Source organism: Rattus norvegicus, chromosome 3 (genome assembly GCF_021556685.1).
Source record: "Rattus norvegicus strain SHRSP/BbbUtx chromosome 3, alternate assembly SHRSP_T2T, whole genome shotgun sequence".
Classification (NCBI taxonomy): Eukaryota; Metazoa; Chordata; class Mammalia; order Rodentia; family Muridae; genus Rattus; species Rattus norvegicus.
In genome coordinates, this window is record NC_141536.1 from 68,775,257 (window position 1) to 68,791,857 (window position 16,601).

The following is a 16,601-nucleotide window of genomic DNA, read 5'->3' on the forward strand; positions in this document are numbered from 1 at the left end:
AAATGACGTCAACCATACATTAAAAGGCGGAGCAAGCAACCAGTTGACAGGAAGTGAACATAGGATTGAAAAAAAACCATAGAGAGTAAATGGGAGTCGGGAGGATGGATAGAGTGTCGTACCGGAAGTATGCAGAACAGAGGGACATTCCGTTTGAGGGAGATTTTTTTCATGAGAGAAAAAGGTATTCCTTCTGGAACATCCGGCTGAGGAGGAAGCTCAGCTGGGTGCTTTCTCTGCCTCTCTGCTCAAGCAGGCTTTCACCCCAGCATCTGGCTCCCAATCCTTCATAGATAAAATCGATTGAGATTTTTGTTTAAAAAAACAACAAGCTGGCCTCGAACTCAGAGATCCACCTCTGTCTTCCGAGTGCTGGGATTAAAGGCGTATGCCACCACCACCTGGCTATTTTAGGCGTTTTAAAGTTGAATTCTGGTAAGTCGTGTCTGAAGATTTCCGATTAGTGAAAGGTATTTTCAACTGCTTCCAGAGGGGTGGGTTAAAACGTGTAAAATGTAAGTGTACCTTAGATTCTGCATCTTCACCTCCTTTAAATGACTTAATCTTTTCAGGGTTTTTCAGGTTTTTTAATTAAACAGCCCGATCTTTGAGATATTTTTCTATCCAGTTCAAATATCATAAATGGTGACTGGATTAAATCTATTTCTAGATTTCTATTCAAAGCAAGTTGAACATGGTGATTGGACTATGCCAAAGAGGCCAGTACTGCGAGGCTCGACCATAAACACAAAACTGAGAACAGGCAGAAAGAGAAAAAAAAGGAGCTTGGATTTCTTAACACATCGATACTGTTATTATTATAATAAGTCCTTTGAAAGAGTTAGATCTAATAAAAAAATTCTTTATTCAAAAGAATGTGTGGAAACTAAACAATGGCGGAGGCAAATATTAACTTATCTATGCTCACTTCTGCATACAGAGCTGTTAACAACTCGAAAGCATGCATCTTTTCAATGACATTTACTAAAGTCACACAGTGCCGAGATGAACAATCGCTCAATAAATGAGGAAATGAGACGATCAGGGGCTAAATCATTATCTGCATGTTACTAAACTAGCCTGGGTGGTTCCAGGGCAGTGGTTCTCATCTTCCTGATGCTGACCCTGATGACAGTTCCTCATACTGTGGAGAACTCCAACCATAAAATCATTTCATCGCTTCATCGTAACTGTTATGCTTTGCCACTGTTATGAATTGTCATGTAAATATCTGATATGTATGATATCTGGTATGTGACAGCTGTGAAAGGGGCTTTGACCCCTCTGAAGGGTCATGATCCACAGATTGAGAACCAGTGCTCCAGAGACTGTGAGGCAAAGGTCACGGCCCATGAAGCCTTCTCAATGAAGAGTGTCTGTGGTTTAAGTTTTCACTGTATCCAGTTAAGAAAACATTATGTCTGATGTCATGTAGAATTTACAGTCAACCCCCAACAGAGGTATACAAGAACCATCTTAGATAAATGCTACTAATTTACATATAAGTGAAAGTTTACCTGCTCCAGATGTTGTCTTTATAGTTGTCTTTTTATAACCTGCAAAAGGAAGGATGTGAAAGTCATGGCCATCACTGACAATGGGATATGAACCTGACACTCAACTAGCACAATTACATAATCCCATTAACACTATCCTCATATAGAACGTCTTAATGAATCAAGTTTTATAGGGAGAGATTATTATAGCCAGTCATTTTTGTTTCTTTATTTTATTTTTGTTATTATTTGTGGTGTTAGTGTATATCAAATGCAGGGCCTTATAATGCTATGTCTACCACTGAACTGAACCTCCAGGTCCCATGTCCTTGTTTTAAACTTATATATGTTTATAGCTGATATATGAAAATGTAGAATTATACATAATAATAGGATGTTATGTCATATTTCAGTACACTGTGTGCGGAGTAGTGTTTAAGTCAGGCTAGATATATCTACTCCCTCATATACATATATGTCAATTTTTTGTTGAAACCTTTTAAAACTTTTCCATGCAGTTCTTGGAACCCATAATGTTGCATTGCCCATAGATCCCTCACTATGTATTAACATCAGGTAAAATTGCAAACGTTAAGACTTATAACCATTGTTAAAATATTATAAAATTACGATGTGACTGACAGTAAAAATACCAATAAAATCTAGTAACACATTAAATGCTTTATAGAGATAAATTCAACACCAAAGCTAGACCAGGTAAAGATTACATGAATGAGATAAAATATTGATGTTTCTTTCTAGTATTACAAAACTCCAATATAAATGACTCATTTCTAGGTCAGTCTTAGAAGCACTAAGCTTACTCAAATAATAGGAATGTATATATGCTAATACATATATATTTGGAGCTTAGCGGTCAGTTCTCTGATTCATTATCTTCAGAGAAAAGTGCTGGTAGAGTATGCTGTTACTAAAGATGCAGCCAAGTCTACACGAAACAACGGTTTTGCTGCCAACCCAGCTCCCAGTAAGCTGCGTCCATTTCGTTTACCTATGAAGCTCTTCCATGGGCTTATGGGCTTCTTTCCTTCTCACTGTAGAGAAGGTAATAAATGAAGCTTCATAATCTCATGATAACTGATAGGAAGAAATCAAGAAACAACAGTGGGCTAGAAACCTAGGAAGGTAAACAACAGGCTTTCTTGGGAAATCACACTGCTCTTCTAAAGCTACTGACTCTGCACTGAGACCTCCTACCATACCAGCTCTGAGGTCGCAGGCTTGTGAGAAACCTACCTGGTATGCATGTTTTCCTACACTCTTCCAGAGTATCAAATCGGTTCTTGTTTCCTCTGCATCCCCCGTATATAAATTCTTCACACTGGTGACTGTTCATATTGAAATAATAACTCCGTATCATTGCTTTGCAGGGCCCGTCTTCCGCCTTCATTGCACAGAATGTATGCAACGGTTTCATTGGCCGCAGCTCGGAATCTACAAGGTAAACATTAAAACATCCCGTGTAACTCTCTCCCGGCAGTATGATAATGTCCTTGCTGTTGTCTTGTCAAATATACAATTCTCACCACCAATTTTCAAATAAGAAAATTAAAACTGAAAAGTCAGGTTGTTGTGGGCTCAGTGCAAGTAATGACCTGACTGAGCGAGTATATATGTTCCACCTATTTGATAACTTAGATATGATTTGTAAAGAAAGCGCCCAAAGCTTTCAATGGCGTAAACTAATTTGTCCTCTAGAGGGCAACAGTGCTCAGTTAAGTTGCAAGCTACCAGTACAACTGTAAAACAGCTTCATTCACCATAAAATTATTTTCAATCCTAAAATACGAATGGACAGCACTTCAATGTTTTCATATAAAATTTATTTTAAAACAAAGTATAAATTGTAGATGATAATAATCTAGTAGTTAAATCCATTTTTTAAAATTCCCTACAATTTTAAAATGTGAATTTTTGAAAAATATTTATACACATTTATATACATCTGATCTAGGCTACTTTCAGCTATCTTCTTCCATTAGCAGTTTATTATTATATTTAAATATTAAATTAGAATCTTCTAGCCACATTTTAATAAAGTTAAGATTCTAACAAGGAAATTGGAATGCTCCCATTTATTTCTTATTCCCTTTTTACTGCTTCCCTTGTTTGCGAGCCTCCCTGCAGCTATGCATGAGTGGAGGGTACACATACCCTTGCCGTCTCTCTTCAATTCCTGTCCCTCACTACCCTGGAACTCGAAAGGTAGGCCAGGCTGCCTGGCTTACTCTGGGGACTCGGGGCCCCAGGATCTGCCTTTCTCTGGCTTCCCACTCCTGGACTTGCAAACATGCACCATCAAGGCCCAGCTTATTTTTACCTATGTTCTGGAATAAAACTCAGATCCTGGTCTTGCAAGACGAGCTCATGACTGCCTCCTCAGCCCCAATCATTTACAGGACTAGTAAAATCAGTTAGACATCTGTGGTGGCCAGTGTCAAACATCGAGTCACCTGAGCGATTTCTAAGCAGGCCTGGGTGGGGAAACAATGGCAGGTTCCCTGACGGGGACTGAATGATGATTAGCTTCATTGACCAGACCTGGCTCCCACTCTCTGGGCTGGGCACTAGACAGGGTGCCGGAAGGAAAGCTGAACACAGACTCTGTCTTTCTGCTCTCTGGATGACTTATGTAAGATCTGGCTTACTGAAATCTCGTGTGTGTGTGTGTGTGTGTACATACACACTTGTGCACAGGAAGACACAGAGCCCAAGGTCAACCTGCTAGTTCCTATTTTTGCCACAAGAGGGGGGCAGTGTCCCACAAAGACAGTCGATTGTTTCTTCCACGTTCCTGATGTACTTACGGTAATAACGGGCAGATTTCCTTCTGAGTAATTACTATCTCGTGGAACTTTGATATAAAAGCATCTAAGATCTCCCAGTGGTGATGCTAGACGCCTTTAATCCAGCACTCGGGAGGCGGAGGCAGGCAGATCTCTGAGTTTGGGGTCACAGAGTGAGTTCCAGGACAGCTATGGCTACACAGAGGAACCCTGTCTCAAAAAAAACAAAAACAAAAACAAAAAAAACAAAACCAGCAGATCATCCACATTTGTAGATGTTCCTTATGATGCAGGTTTTATCAAGTTGCTCAGACTTAAACACCAGCAAATGACAGAACTGACCCTCATATGCCATTATACCAGGTATGATTCACATAAGAGTAAGACTGTCACAAACTTGTATGACTGAGATTCCCAAGATGGTATTTGGATTAAATAATTCAACTTAATGATGTAATTTCTACTCAGTAGCATTCTACTTGCTTTATAAAGTTGCAAATCATTTTCGATGAAAATCTGGTGCTAAATTCATAGCGACTGCTTAGAGACAAAAACACTATCAACTTTTATTTTGTTATTAGCTTATTCTTCTTTAGGACTCCCATATTAATGAAGTTACCATAATTTCATATCAGCATTTTGTATGTATTGAGCTTGTTACTACTCACACCCGAACAGGAGGTCCCTGGCGATGAGGAGAGCTCAGGTTAAGTCTGGCAGACCCAGCCATCCGCTCTAGGAAAGGTGCATGCATGTCTTGGTTTTCATTTATTGCGATAACCTTTTTGATTATTAAAATTGTGTCCTGAATACGTATCTATCAAGTACTGGGTTGTTATTGTAGAGACAACAATACACAGACCCCTCTCATGAAGCTTGCGATCACTATAATGATTACAATAATAATCATTTATTGAAGGGTTTATTAAAGAGCAAACAACAGAATAGCTCATGGAAGGAGTAAGGATAATTTTTTCTTACACTTGGAAGAGTTGAGGATAATGTTTTAAAAAATAAGAAATATCCCTTTGTACCCATGAAACTAGAAAATTTGCAGAATAATATAACAAGAATCTGATCTGATGTAACCAGAAAACAGAATTATAATTTATATTTACATATTTGTAATTGAGTGTTTATATTTTGTATCTCCTAGTCTAAGGGTAACAATATGGTTTCCTTCCTTGTGTCTTGGGATGTCAAATAAAAATCTCAGTAAAATATGGAATGCTCAAGCTCACGGGATGCCTGGCTTAGAATACCACTCGCCTGGAGATTGTATATGAATCTAGGGCCTACAGGTAACTTATTGTCTAAGAGTCCACATGCTGTGTGTGTGCCTCCAGGTATTGTAAAATTAATTAAAAATGAAACGGAAATAAAACAAACCTAGATAAGACTGTGCAATTAATTGATCAAAAGAGCTACAAATCTACAATATTAAATCAAGCTGTAGCTGGCTGCAGGACTCCAGCCTCCGATCCTAGCCCTCTGAGATGGGAGCAAAAGCTGGTGTGCTGTGTGTAAGGTCAGCCCGGACGGTGCAGTTGAGAACCCTCCATGAAGCTGTGAGGATTTAAGACTCTCTTCTCAGCCACCAGTATCCCTCTCTCCCACCAACTATATAGTGTCAGGCTCAGAGGAGGGATTTACCCAACCTTTGTTACCGGGGAACACATTGGACAAACTCACTAGAGATGAGAATAAATACATGTGTGAAACTGGGACTCGGGTCCACCCCAGTCCCTTTGAGGTCTTACTCAGCCACATCCCTACATTAGACCCATCTCAGACATTGCTATGTTGAAAATCCTGGTAAGGAGAGGGTGGCTGACGCTCACGTATATAGTCCTTTTCCTTTTCTTACTTTTGGATAATCTAAAACTAACATACTCAATACAAGAATTGTCTTAAGACAAAATACCACTTTGTGGGGTTTTTTTTGTTTGTTTTTTTGTTTGTTTTTTAAAATCTAATGCAGCTAAGAGCACTTGCTGCTCTTCCAGAGGAACCGGGTTCGATTCCCAACACACAGATTTGTAATTTTGAGTATTAAAATTGTGTCATTTATCTATCAAGGACTGGGTCGTAACAGGCTTTAACTCTAGTTTCAAGAGACTCAGTGTTTCGTCTGTCTTCTGGGGACACTACACACACATGGCATACAGTCACAGATGAGGGCAAAACACAGGTACACATAGAATAATAAAACGAAAATTAAAAAAATAAACATTCTAGCTCAATGAATTTTATACTAAATTGAGAGTTTTAACAAGCTAAAAAAAAATCAATCTTTGCAGTATTTTACCTGTGTTTATTGTATCATCGTCTTCCTCGGGCAGAGCATTAAGAAGCTCAGGAACAATGCTAAGCAGCAGACACACAGCCGCCCAGAAGGCGTGGTCTTTCTTCAGTTTGTTAGTCATTTCTGAAATACAGAACACAAGCGTGCTAAGTAAGTAATCGGCGTGGCTGTCTCTGTAGGCCAACGGCAATCTCATAGACTTCCGAGTGAGTTTAATACGTCACGTTTAATACATTCTTGCGTGCTGCTGTCAATGCATTGTAAAGCTCACCTTTAAAATATGTACATGATGCATTTACAGTTACAAATACATCTGAACATTTAAGAGTATGCAACAGGGGTTGGGGATTTAGCTCAGTGGTAGAGCGCTTGCCTAGCAAGCGCAAGGCCCTGGGTTCGGTCCCCAGCTCCGGGAAAAAAAAAAAAAAAGAGTATGCAACAGGAGACCATCTTTTAGCCTTGAAAACACAAGGTACACGGGAAATGTTGGAGACATGTGTAAATGCAGGTTAATATGAATTAATGCTGTCTCTCATATGTGGAATATAAATTTACATACCAGTGGGGAGGATATGACAGAATGATGGTTTGATGCTTTAAATGAAACCTCAAATGAACTAATAAAAAAACTGCACTTTCCCTGACACTTGGCAACTATGCTTTCTTAGTCAGAAGTAACTCTTATTCTATTTTCCAACTTTTTGTTGTTGATGTTGTTAGCATTTTTAAGGCAACTTTCAACTTTGTCTTACTCTTTCCTCTTGCTTTGGTCCCTCCTTCAGAAGGAAGCGTTTGCACAAATCCCCTCCTAGTCTCTTGTGGCATTTGTTTTAGAACTCATTTCCTAAGCAGGTTTTCTGCGAGATAAGCATGCGGTAGCTGCACACAATGGACGCATCTTTCACCCCAGCCACTCCCTCTCTTCAGATCCTCAAGTCACCTTTCCCCAGTTTATGGAGTTGTCTGTCTTAAAAACAGAGAAGTGATGAGCCAGCCCTTTTGCATCCCCCACCCTGACCCCCGAGGGAAATGGATTCCCAAAGGAAGCGTGACATTTCCTGATTCAGAATGATTTAAAGATCTAGATCTAAAAAGGAAAAGAAGTTGAAAAACATGTAGCTTTAAACAAAAGACAGAAAAAGCGACTTCCCCTTTGTACTCAAAGATGAAATGATGACCCGGGGACATTGACACTTCAGAGTAGAGCAAATTCAAGGTCTACAGCTACCCCTTCAAGTGCCCACAGTTATATTATATATGTAATTTCTTGGATTTTTACTTCTATAACAGTAACTAAGACTGCATAACTTTTAAAGTATAGAGATTTCTGTCATAAATCTGGAGTCAAGAAACTGTCAAATCAGAATACTGACAGATAGAAAATAAATAAAAAGGCACAGGTGGATTCAAATACATTGATTGTAAAGTAATAAGTGCCATTTTACATTTAGCATCACTAAAATCACTGATAAACTATACAGTCGATTTCTCGCGGCCCACTGAAAACGCTAGAACATAGCTGAATTTTAGTCACCAGCAATGTTACAAATTCATAGTTCATACAACATACCCCATGCCATTATGAGATTCCGATACACCCATGTGATTATAAGGAGTATGTCTACTAAACGTCTGGGTTGTCATTTATTTATTTCAAATACTTTCAGAGACTCTCTAATTCCACTCGATTCCACGGGAAGTCCACTGCAGCTGTATTTTTAATGTACTGTGAAGTAGGATTTTTGTCTATCTGGTTCAGAATGCCGGCGTAGGCAGGGTGCCTGTTAAAAACTCAAGGATAGAGACTCTTAATCTATCAAGTTATCCTATTTAAAAGCTGCAGCCTAAAACCTTGCTTATTTAGTCATTTAGTCTTTGCTGGTTCCAAGTAGTCAAAACCAGCTTAGATGAATTAGATCAAAACGTCACTAACCACATTCCAGAAAATATGGAACTACCTAGGCCTAGAAGGGCTGATTTATATTAATCTCAGAAACAACTAGAACCCAGGGACTGAACACCATCAGGTCTCTCTAATTGCTTTATTCTCTGTCTCGGTAAAGCCTCTCCCTTTTATTCCCTCCACATAGCACAGAATATGATCCTCACCATTCCTGGATTCTGGGCCATCAAAATAGTTTGGCTACTTTCTTTATACATCAGGTCCAAACAGCTAGTAAATAATGCTGGCAATTTCAATTCGTAAAAAGTGGAACCTTTCATTAGAGTTCCTTTAAAATGGGGCATACTGGAGACCAGAATGGACTTCATGAACTCCAAACCTGACTGAAATGATGCTAAAACTGGGAGGGATCTGGCATAAGCAAAGGCAACATCCAAGTCGTGACCGATCTTTTTTTATGAGAACATATGTATTTGTGTCTGTAGTAGCAGGCTGGGGGCAGAGTGGCAGAAAAGAAGTGGGGGAGCTCATGGAGCTGGAGTCACAGGGGGTTGTGAGTAGTCTGATGTGGGTTCTGGAAGACAAACCCCAATCCTCTGAGAGAGCATCAATGGCTCTTTACAGCTTAGTCATCTCAGTGGACCCAAACAAACATGGACAGGCTTAAAATAAATGTCGGTGTTTGTTGGCAAAGAGTCCCTAGAAGGATGGGATTACTTTGTAAATTGACCCATTATCAGATGCACAGTTTACAAATATGCCCTCGGTTTCTTTCTTGAGGTGAAGGGAATCGTTTTGTTCCACCAAATCCCCGCGATGTGCTGCTTTTCTCCAACAATACAACTAACTTGTTGCTACAATCTCAAAAAAGACAATGTTAACAGTTTGGATGTCTGACTCCTAGAGGATCTTGTGATCACATGGATGGCCAGAGGGCTCGGAGATAATAATCCTATGCTTCAGTCGTGAGACTGTGACTGGGATCAATGACACTGAGTACCAACCATCAGACACATCTGTACAAGCCCCTGAAGACACGATACCTCTGGATGACCAGAGTTGTTGCTCTCGTCTTTAAGACCTCGAAAGAACATTAAATATACCCATCCCACGACTGTGACCTCAACTTCAGCATCTGCTCAACATCACCCTTGAATTCACATTCAGTATGTTATCTGTCTTATTATGATAGATGTTGACAAAAAATGCCTCACTGAAGCTCTGGCTATGCTTATAATCACACATAATTAAAATTATGACAGAAATACCTGAAAACACTTTCATAGAAAAAGAAAGCACATAGAGCCCCAGCCTCGTCCTTCTTCTCTCCCTTGACTTTCCCTCTCCAGAAATAACTTACCATTGGAACAAATCAGTGCATCTACAACTTGTGTACACTGTTACACATGTATACACCGTAATACTCGGCACATGTAAATAGGAATGATATATATTGTGTATAGCTTTAAATGTGCCGCTTCATTGAAGAAACCTTCTCTCAGAACATTACATGATAAGTACTCAGAAATCCTCACAAAACCAACATCCCTAACTGTCACACATAATGAGGCTTGCCAAGAATGTAGGGGGATTGACGTTCTTTTGATTCATATTCCTCTGTATTATCAACACCCTCCCATCTAAATCATTTTACCAGACAGCAGAGTGAGAGAAAACGGGAGACCTGCCAGTGTCTGAGCTAGTATTCAGAGATGTATATTTAACCTAGTAAAAATAGAGGCGAATTCAAGACCTAAGTTGGTTAAAAGTATACCCATCTGTCCCCAAAACAAAAATTTTACTATTAAGATGGCAATGTTCCTCAATTATCTACATATTTCATGTAACCTCTATACAATCCCCAGGTACATTATTTTTTGTCAACATTGACAAGGAAATCTTAAAATTCACATGGAGACTCTAGCTATTTACCACAGCTAAAGCAATCATACAGAAAAGCAAGCTTGAAAGACTCATACTTCCTGATATATGTGGGTGCCTTTGTCATATGAACAGACAAAGAACTATGTCACGAGGCAGGAAAGATGGCTCAATGGATAAGAACACTGTGTGCTCTTCTAGACCCAGGATTGATTCCCAGCACCCACACGGTAGCACACAACTGTCTGTAACTCCAGTTACAGGGGATCTGACACAGACACACATCAATGTGCAAGCAAACACCAATGCACATAAAATTTTTAAAAAAGAGAGAGAGAAAAAAACAAAGAAGAAAATATGCCACGTATGCATAATGGAGTTTTATTCATCAACAAAGAATGAAATCAAGTCAGTCCCCAGAAAATGGATACACGAGAAAACCATTGTGTTAAGTAAACTAAGCCAAACGAATGCATAGAAAACAGCAAGGGTGGTCTGGGAGCAGGATTAACAAACAAGGAAAGGGGAGGAAAGAGTAAAGAGAGGATAGAACGTTGTGAGGAAAGTGGGTCTGAATAAATGCTGATATATGTATGTATGAAAATGACAAAGAAAATTCCACTCATTGGTCTACTCAATGTGAGCTAATCGTAGGCAAAATCCGAAAACAACTCAAAGCTACAGTAATTGATGTATTTTGGTGCTGTATAGATTCGTGGAGAACTGAGAATAATTAATCTATGTCTACAATCAAATGACAATGTCAAATAGTTCAAGACTACTCAGTAGGGAAATGTTTATCTTTTCACCAAAAAGATGCTGGCACATTTGGCTACTCATGTTCAAAACAGTGAGATAGCTGGGCATGGGGATGCAACTCGGAAGTCAGAGGCAGGGGGATCTCTGGTCTAAAAAGTGGATTCTAGGTCAACCAGGAATACACAGAGAAAAAACTGTCTTGAAACTGCCCCTCTCCCAAAAGAAACAGACTAGACTCTGACCTGGTATAATACACAAAACTTCACTAAAAATAGGTCAGTGGCCTAAATAAGAGAACTAAAACATGAAATGTTCTACAATATGCCTAAATCTTTATGCTCATGTGTTCAGCAAAATCTCACAGACATGAAATCAAAAGCAAAAATAACAAATGAGAAAAAAATTGCTTTCGGTTAATATTAGAAACGTATCCTACAAGACAGTTAATGAAAAAATCTGACATGGGACTTGTGACTAGCCAGTGAAGTCCTCACGAGCCCTTCCCCCATCCGTGCTGAGCTTTTGGCTGGCTTGCGTGAAACATAACTTTGCCTGATAGAGTTAGCTGGGACAAAACTCCTTCCTAGCAAGGTCATAAGGCTCAGAGGTGAACTTAATACTGCTATTCTGCTAAATGGACAAAATATTAAACCGATTCCTAATGGCTTATCGCTGTACCCAGAGATCATAGCATCTCTCAGTCCTGTCAGTGAAGCTTCTTTTTGCAGTAGGTGATGACCAGTAGATGCGCCCATAATTGATACAAAGAATGAGACCGTAGAGTGCTTAGCTCTAAGTGAGATATCTATATTGAGGCCCTCCCAAGACTAAGGGATCCCCATGGAAGTGGGAGGGGGATTTGAGGAATACTCTCTCTAGTACAGTCCTCGTGAAAAGGCGCCATACAACTAGTAGACACTCACTGGTCTAGTCCAACATCTCCTCAGTTAAACAGTGTACCCATTGTCATCTGTAAGTTATCTAGAAAATTCATATATTACTTTTACACATGAGCCAGTGTGTCGGTGCACATGTTTAATCCCAGCACTCAGAAGGCAGAGACAGGCACATCTCTGTGAGTTCAAGGCCAGTCTAGTGTACAGATCGAGTTCCAAGACAATCAATACTACACAGAAAAACCCTGTCTTGGGGTTAGGGGTGGGGATAGTACATGTATCGCAAGCTGCTGCTAATAAATTTGAACTTCCTAATACAGATTTATTTTACACTTATTGTTGATATTTAAAAAAAAACTTCTACGGGCTGAACAGACATGGTGGCAAATGCCTTTAATCCCAGCCGCAGAGGCAGGCAGATCTCTATGGACAGCCTGCTCTACATAGTGATCTCCTGGGCAGCCAGACTTGCATAGTGAGACCCTATCTCAAAAACAAACGAGAAAGTTTCGTGATGAACATATGTCAGTGAGGCCTTTCCTATATCCAGAAGAGAAATTTTACTTTGGCTAGTTTTTTCACTTATGGTCTACCAATGAAAGGCATGAGAAACAACCTTACTTGGTTTTCTCATGTGTATCTTGCACGTGTTAAGGGGGCAGAAATCATTTACTATTAGGAAAAAGGAAACATTTTGGAGAAATGTCTTCTGGGTTCACACAATTTTCTCAACAGCAGGGGAAATGCTGCTTCCTCTTTGTGTCTGTTACCCTGTCCACGCAATCTGGCTGAGCCCGGGGCTCATACCCACTAGACCATGGTACTTTGCTTTCTTAAACCATGTGCCTTTTCATTGGCTGCTCCTCAATTTTGGCAAGTTAGCAGCGCACTAATGCCAAGGAAAATGAAGAAAAGAAATGAGCACAAAACTACAGTGCATGAAGGGAGACAGGTTATACAGCTCTGGTCATAATTGTCTCGGTTTCTTTTCTTTATGATTTGGGGGGGGGGGTGTTGTATGGTTTTTTGGTTGTTGCTCCTGCTGTCGCAGACAGGCTGCCTTGACAAATCTTTTATACATTTTGAAGTTATTTGAAGTTAAGCAGTATTCTCAACTGAAAATTCTAGAACTTGTGTAATGACTAGGTGAGGTAAATGAATTGTTGGCAATATTTTTTTTTTCTGAGATCCTCCCTAGTGTAGGAATGGCTTGACTTAGGAAGAGGTCTCTGAATCAGGTTTGTATTCTCAGAAAAAGAGTATTTTCTGAAAAAATATACTGTAGGAATGCAAACGTTTGGGTAATTCTCCAGGGGAGAGCATGACTGAGAGGCTGCACGTTTACCACATACCACAGAGTGATGAGTCCACACAGGACCTCGTTTATCTCCTTCTAACGTCCCTGGGAGCCACATTCCTAGTGCACATGGTCATCGCTTAAAGCAAGATGTGAGCATCAGGCTTCTTTAGAACAAAAAATTTAAATTAAGCCAAATGGAACTCTGGCTATGAGCTATAGATAAACATTAACTTTAAAAATGATATTAGAAGCACTAAAACACTGTACATTTTTGTAATGTTTTCAGAGAGGTTTCCAACCTGATAGGTTGCTATATCTTGACCATGGTGCTGTGCAGCTAACCAAGCAGGCCTGCTGAGCCGACATTTGCTCTGCATTATTTACATTCCGCTGTCAGATGCCTAGATGACTAGGGAGACCAGGAAGGGATTCTGAGCTGCATTTGCCTGGGGCACTCTTAGAAGAACTAAGATGTACGGAACAGATACCAAATTTTAACACAGGAAAATATAAAACTAATGTATTATTTATGTCTCTATTTATTTCTCTTGAAGTATTATCTTAAACTGCCTGTTGCAAAAGAAGCTTAGGCAGTATCTGTTACAACAGGATAAATCTAGTTTCTCTGGTATGTTAATCCTGTAAGTAAAATGTATTAAATAATATAAATTATACAGTGATTGTTATATTTTTTTAAACTGAGGAAATGTTTTATTCTTCTAATTTAAACTCTATGCTTTAGTAATGACTACATTTATTAATAAAAATATTTCCCATCACTCTATCCACATATATACAGAAAATCAAGTTTCAGCCCAACTCAAAGAAAATCTGTGAATTCCTCACCTACTTCCATGGAAATGGTGTAGAAGTTTGCCCAGTGATAAACCTGATTAAGCAGACAAGACTAAGCCTGATCCAGAAAAAAAAATGTCTTTAAGAGACTAAAAAATGTGCCAAGTATCATATTTTCTTTTTTCTCTAAACTTTGGTGGGAAGAAAAACCATAAATTTACACATTAAGGAATCAGCTTAAGAGAAAAGCTGGAAAGAGAAAATCCTATTGGGTTTGAGCCTGTTTTATGCCCCTACCTTTTATCAGCGTTTGCCTTGTCTGGCTTTAACCTTGTGTTGTATGTTAAGCTTGTTTAGATGGTCTCCTGGGGACTCACTTCTTAATCATGAGGTGCTAAAGACACAGCTTGTCAATTAAAACGAAAGTGACACAAATAACACTTCCGAGACATTAGCATCACCTTGGTTTTCTCATGTGTATCTTGCATGTGTTAAGGAGGGAAAATCATCTTATCACTGTTTTACACAGGAAACAAATATTAGTTCAAAATAATGAATTGAATTGTCAAAAACAAAAAATCCCCGACTATAACAGAACTGTCTAAAATCAGTACTTTACACAGTAAAATATACTCTGGCTTCTCCAGCTAGTGTAGATCTTTCACTTTTTACTATACAATCAGATAGTCAAACATACAACACTGGTGAAATTTTTAAATACCCTTATATGTATGTTTGCAAATTAATGGATTTGTTTTAGTGAAAGTGCCAAAATAAAAATCTAGAAAGAGGAGAAAAGATCTATAGAAGGGCAGTCATAATCTTCCAATGGAATTGTATTTCAAACCAAGTTACAGGAGTTGTTTTTTTTTATTATGGATAAAATTTATGTTGGTGGGTGTAAGGTAAAGCAGAGCATGGTACCTTCAGTACTTCAGATACACAACATTGATGCCTTAGTCCGTGGCCAATGGGAATCAGGCCAGTTCAGGGAAGCTTTCCTTTGATATCATTCTAAAGCACATAGCAAAGCTTAAAATTCAGTTTCATAGGTAAAGACGAAGGGATTTTATGGCTAAAGCTGCAGGAGCTGGTCTAGTACTCTACGGCCATCAAATCAAAATACCACACAGTGGGTAGCTCAAACCGCAGAGAAATGTAACACTGTAGGCTGCTGGATCCTGTATTAATACTGATCAGTTCGCTTCCTGGAGAGGGTCCTCTCTGGCTGGCAAACAGCCACTCCCTTTTCCCAAGTCCTCATTTGGGATCTTTGTGTGCGCACAGAGAAAACAACCCCATGGGATGAGAAGCATAGCCTTCTATTACATTTCAATTAACTCTTTTTTTTTTTTTTTTGGTTCTTTTTTTCGGAGCTGGGGATCGAACCCAGGGCCTTGCGCTTCCTAGGTAAGCGCTCTACCACTGAGCTAAATCCCCAGCCCCTCATTTCAATTAACTCTTAAAACATGTATCCCCATTATTGTCACACTTGAGGCGGGGCTCCAACACACAGCTCTCAGGAGAACACAGGTCAGTCTATAGTGAGAATTTGTGTCAGAAGTGAGAGCCACTGATCTATATCAGTTGCCTGGAGCCAGCAATACATCGCAATCCCATAGTCTGTTTTCTCAAACTTACTCTGGCATTATGAAACCTGGGCATGGCTGACCAGAGTTCATCATATGCTTACTAGATTCTAGAAGACCCAGGTACAAGGAGTATAAGTTCTTTCTAGTTTGCCCATACTATCTCCACTCTCCACCTCCCTGCCCCGGCCTTTTCTATTTCTTCTTGGTGTATACTATATATTTCCTAAAGACATGTTTCCAACTAAAATAAAGAGAAACTCTTGGTCAATCCCCCTGCCTAGGTCTCATTGCCTCCTGGAATCTAGTCCTGACTAAATCTTTTGAACAGTCAGGAAACACTGCTTCATAGTCAAATTTCTCTTCAAATGTTGCCTTCTGAGAATTGTTTGAACACAGAAGACAAAATAACTGCATGTGTATATCTAGGTCGTTTTCATGCATGTATACATGTCCGTATGTATGTGAGTGTCCTGTGGGGGAGTTATAGGTTTATGTGTATAGAAGCGTGGAGGTAATGTTGGGTGTTTCCTCAATCTCTCTCCATCTTCAGGGTCCAGGAAGGGTCTCTCACTGAACCCAGAAGCTCACTGCTTAGCTAGTCGAAGCAGCTTGCTACAGGATCTGCTTCCCACAGGATGAAATTGCAGACAGGCCTCTATGACCATCCAGTGTTTATACGAGTATGGGAGATTCAAACTTCTTTTTGCTTACAAAAGCTTTACCTACCGAACTAGCTTTGAGTTTTTTTACATGCAGCTGTGGGCGAAACGTCACCAACAGTCTTACCTAGATGCTTTATGAGACACGATAGTGATTAGCCTGGCAAGAGGTGTCTATCTGTGCAATGCAGTCATGAATCCTAGGGCG

At 39.5% G+C, this 16,601-nt stretch overlaps 1 protein-coding gene across 30 annotated transcripts in view; it reads right to left on the reverse strand.

The window, feature by feature from the left end:
* Positions 1–16,601, reverse strand: part of Tfpi (tissue factor pathway inhibitor) — a 49,528-nt gene that overhangs the window by 18,484 nt on the left and 14,443 nt on the right. For all 30 annotated transcript variants that reach the window (XR_015682264.1, XR_015682254.1, XR_015682265.1 and 27 more), the window contains 3 exon segments: positions 6,612–6,731; positions 2,754–2,951; positions 1,518–1,556 (listed from right to left, as the gene is read on the reverse strand). Coding sequence is in view for 19 of the 30 variants with exons in the window: in XM_087650362.1 (XP_087506488.1) it covers positions 1,518–1,556; positions 2,754–2,951; positions 6,612–6,729 (355 nt within the window). In the remaining 11 variants the exon portion in view is untranslated.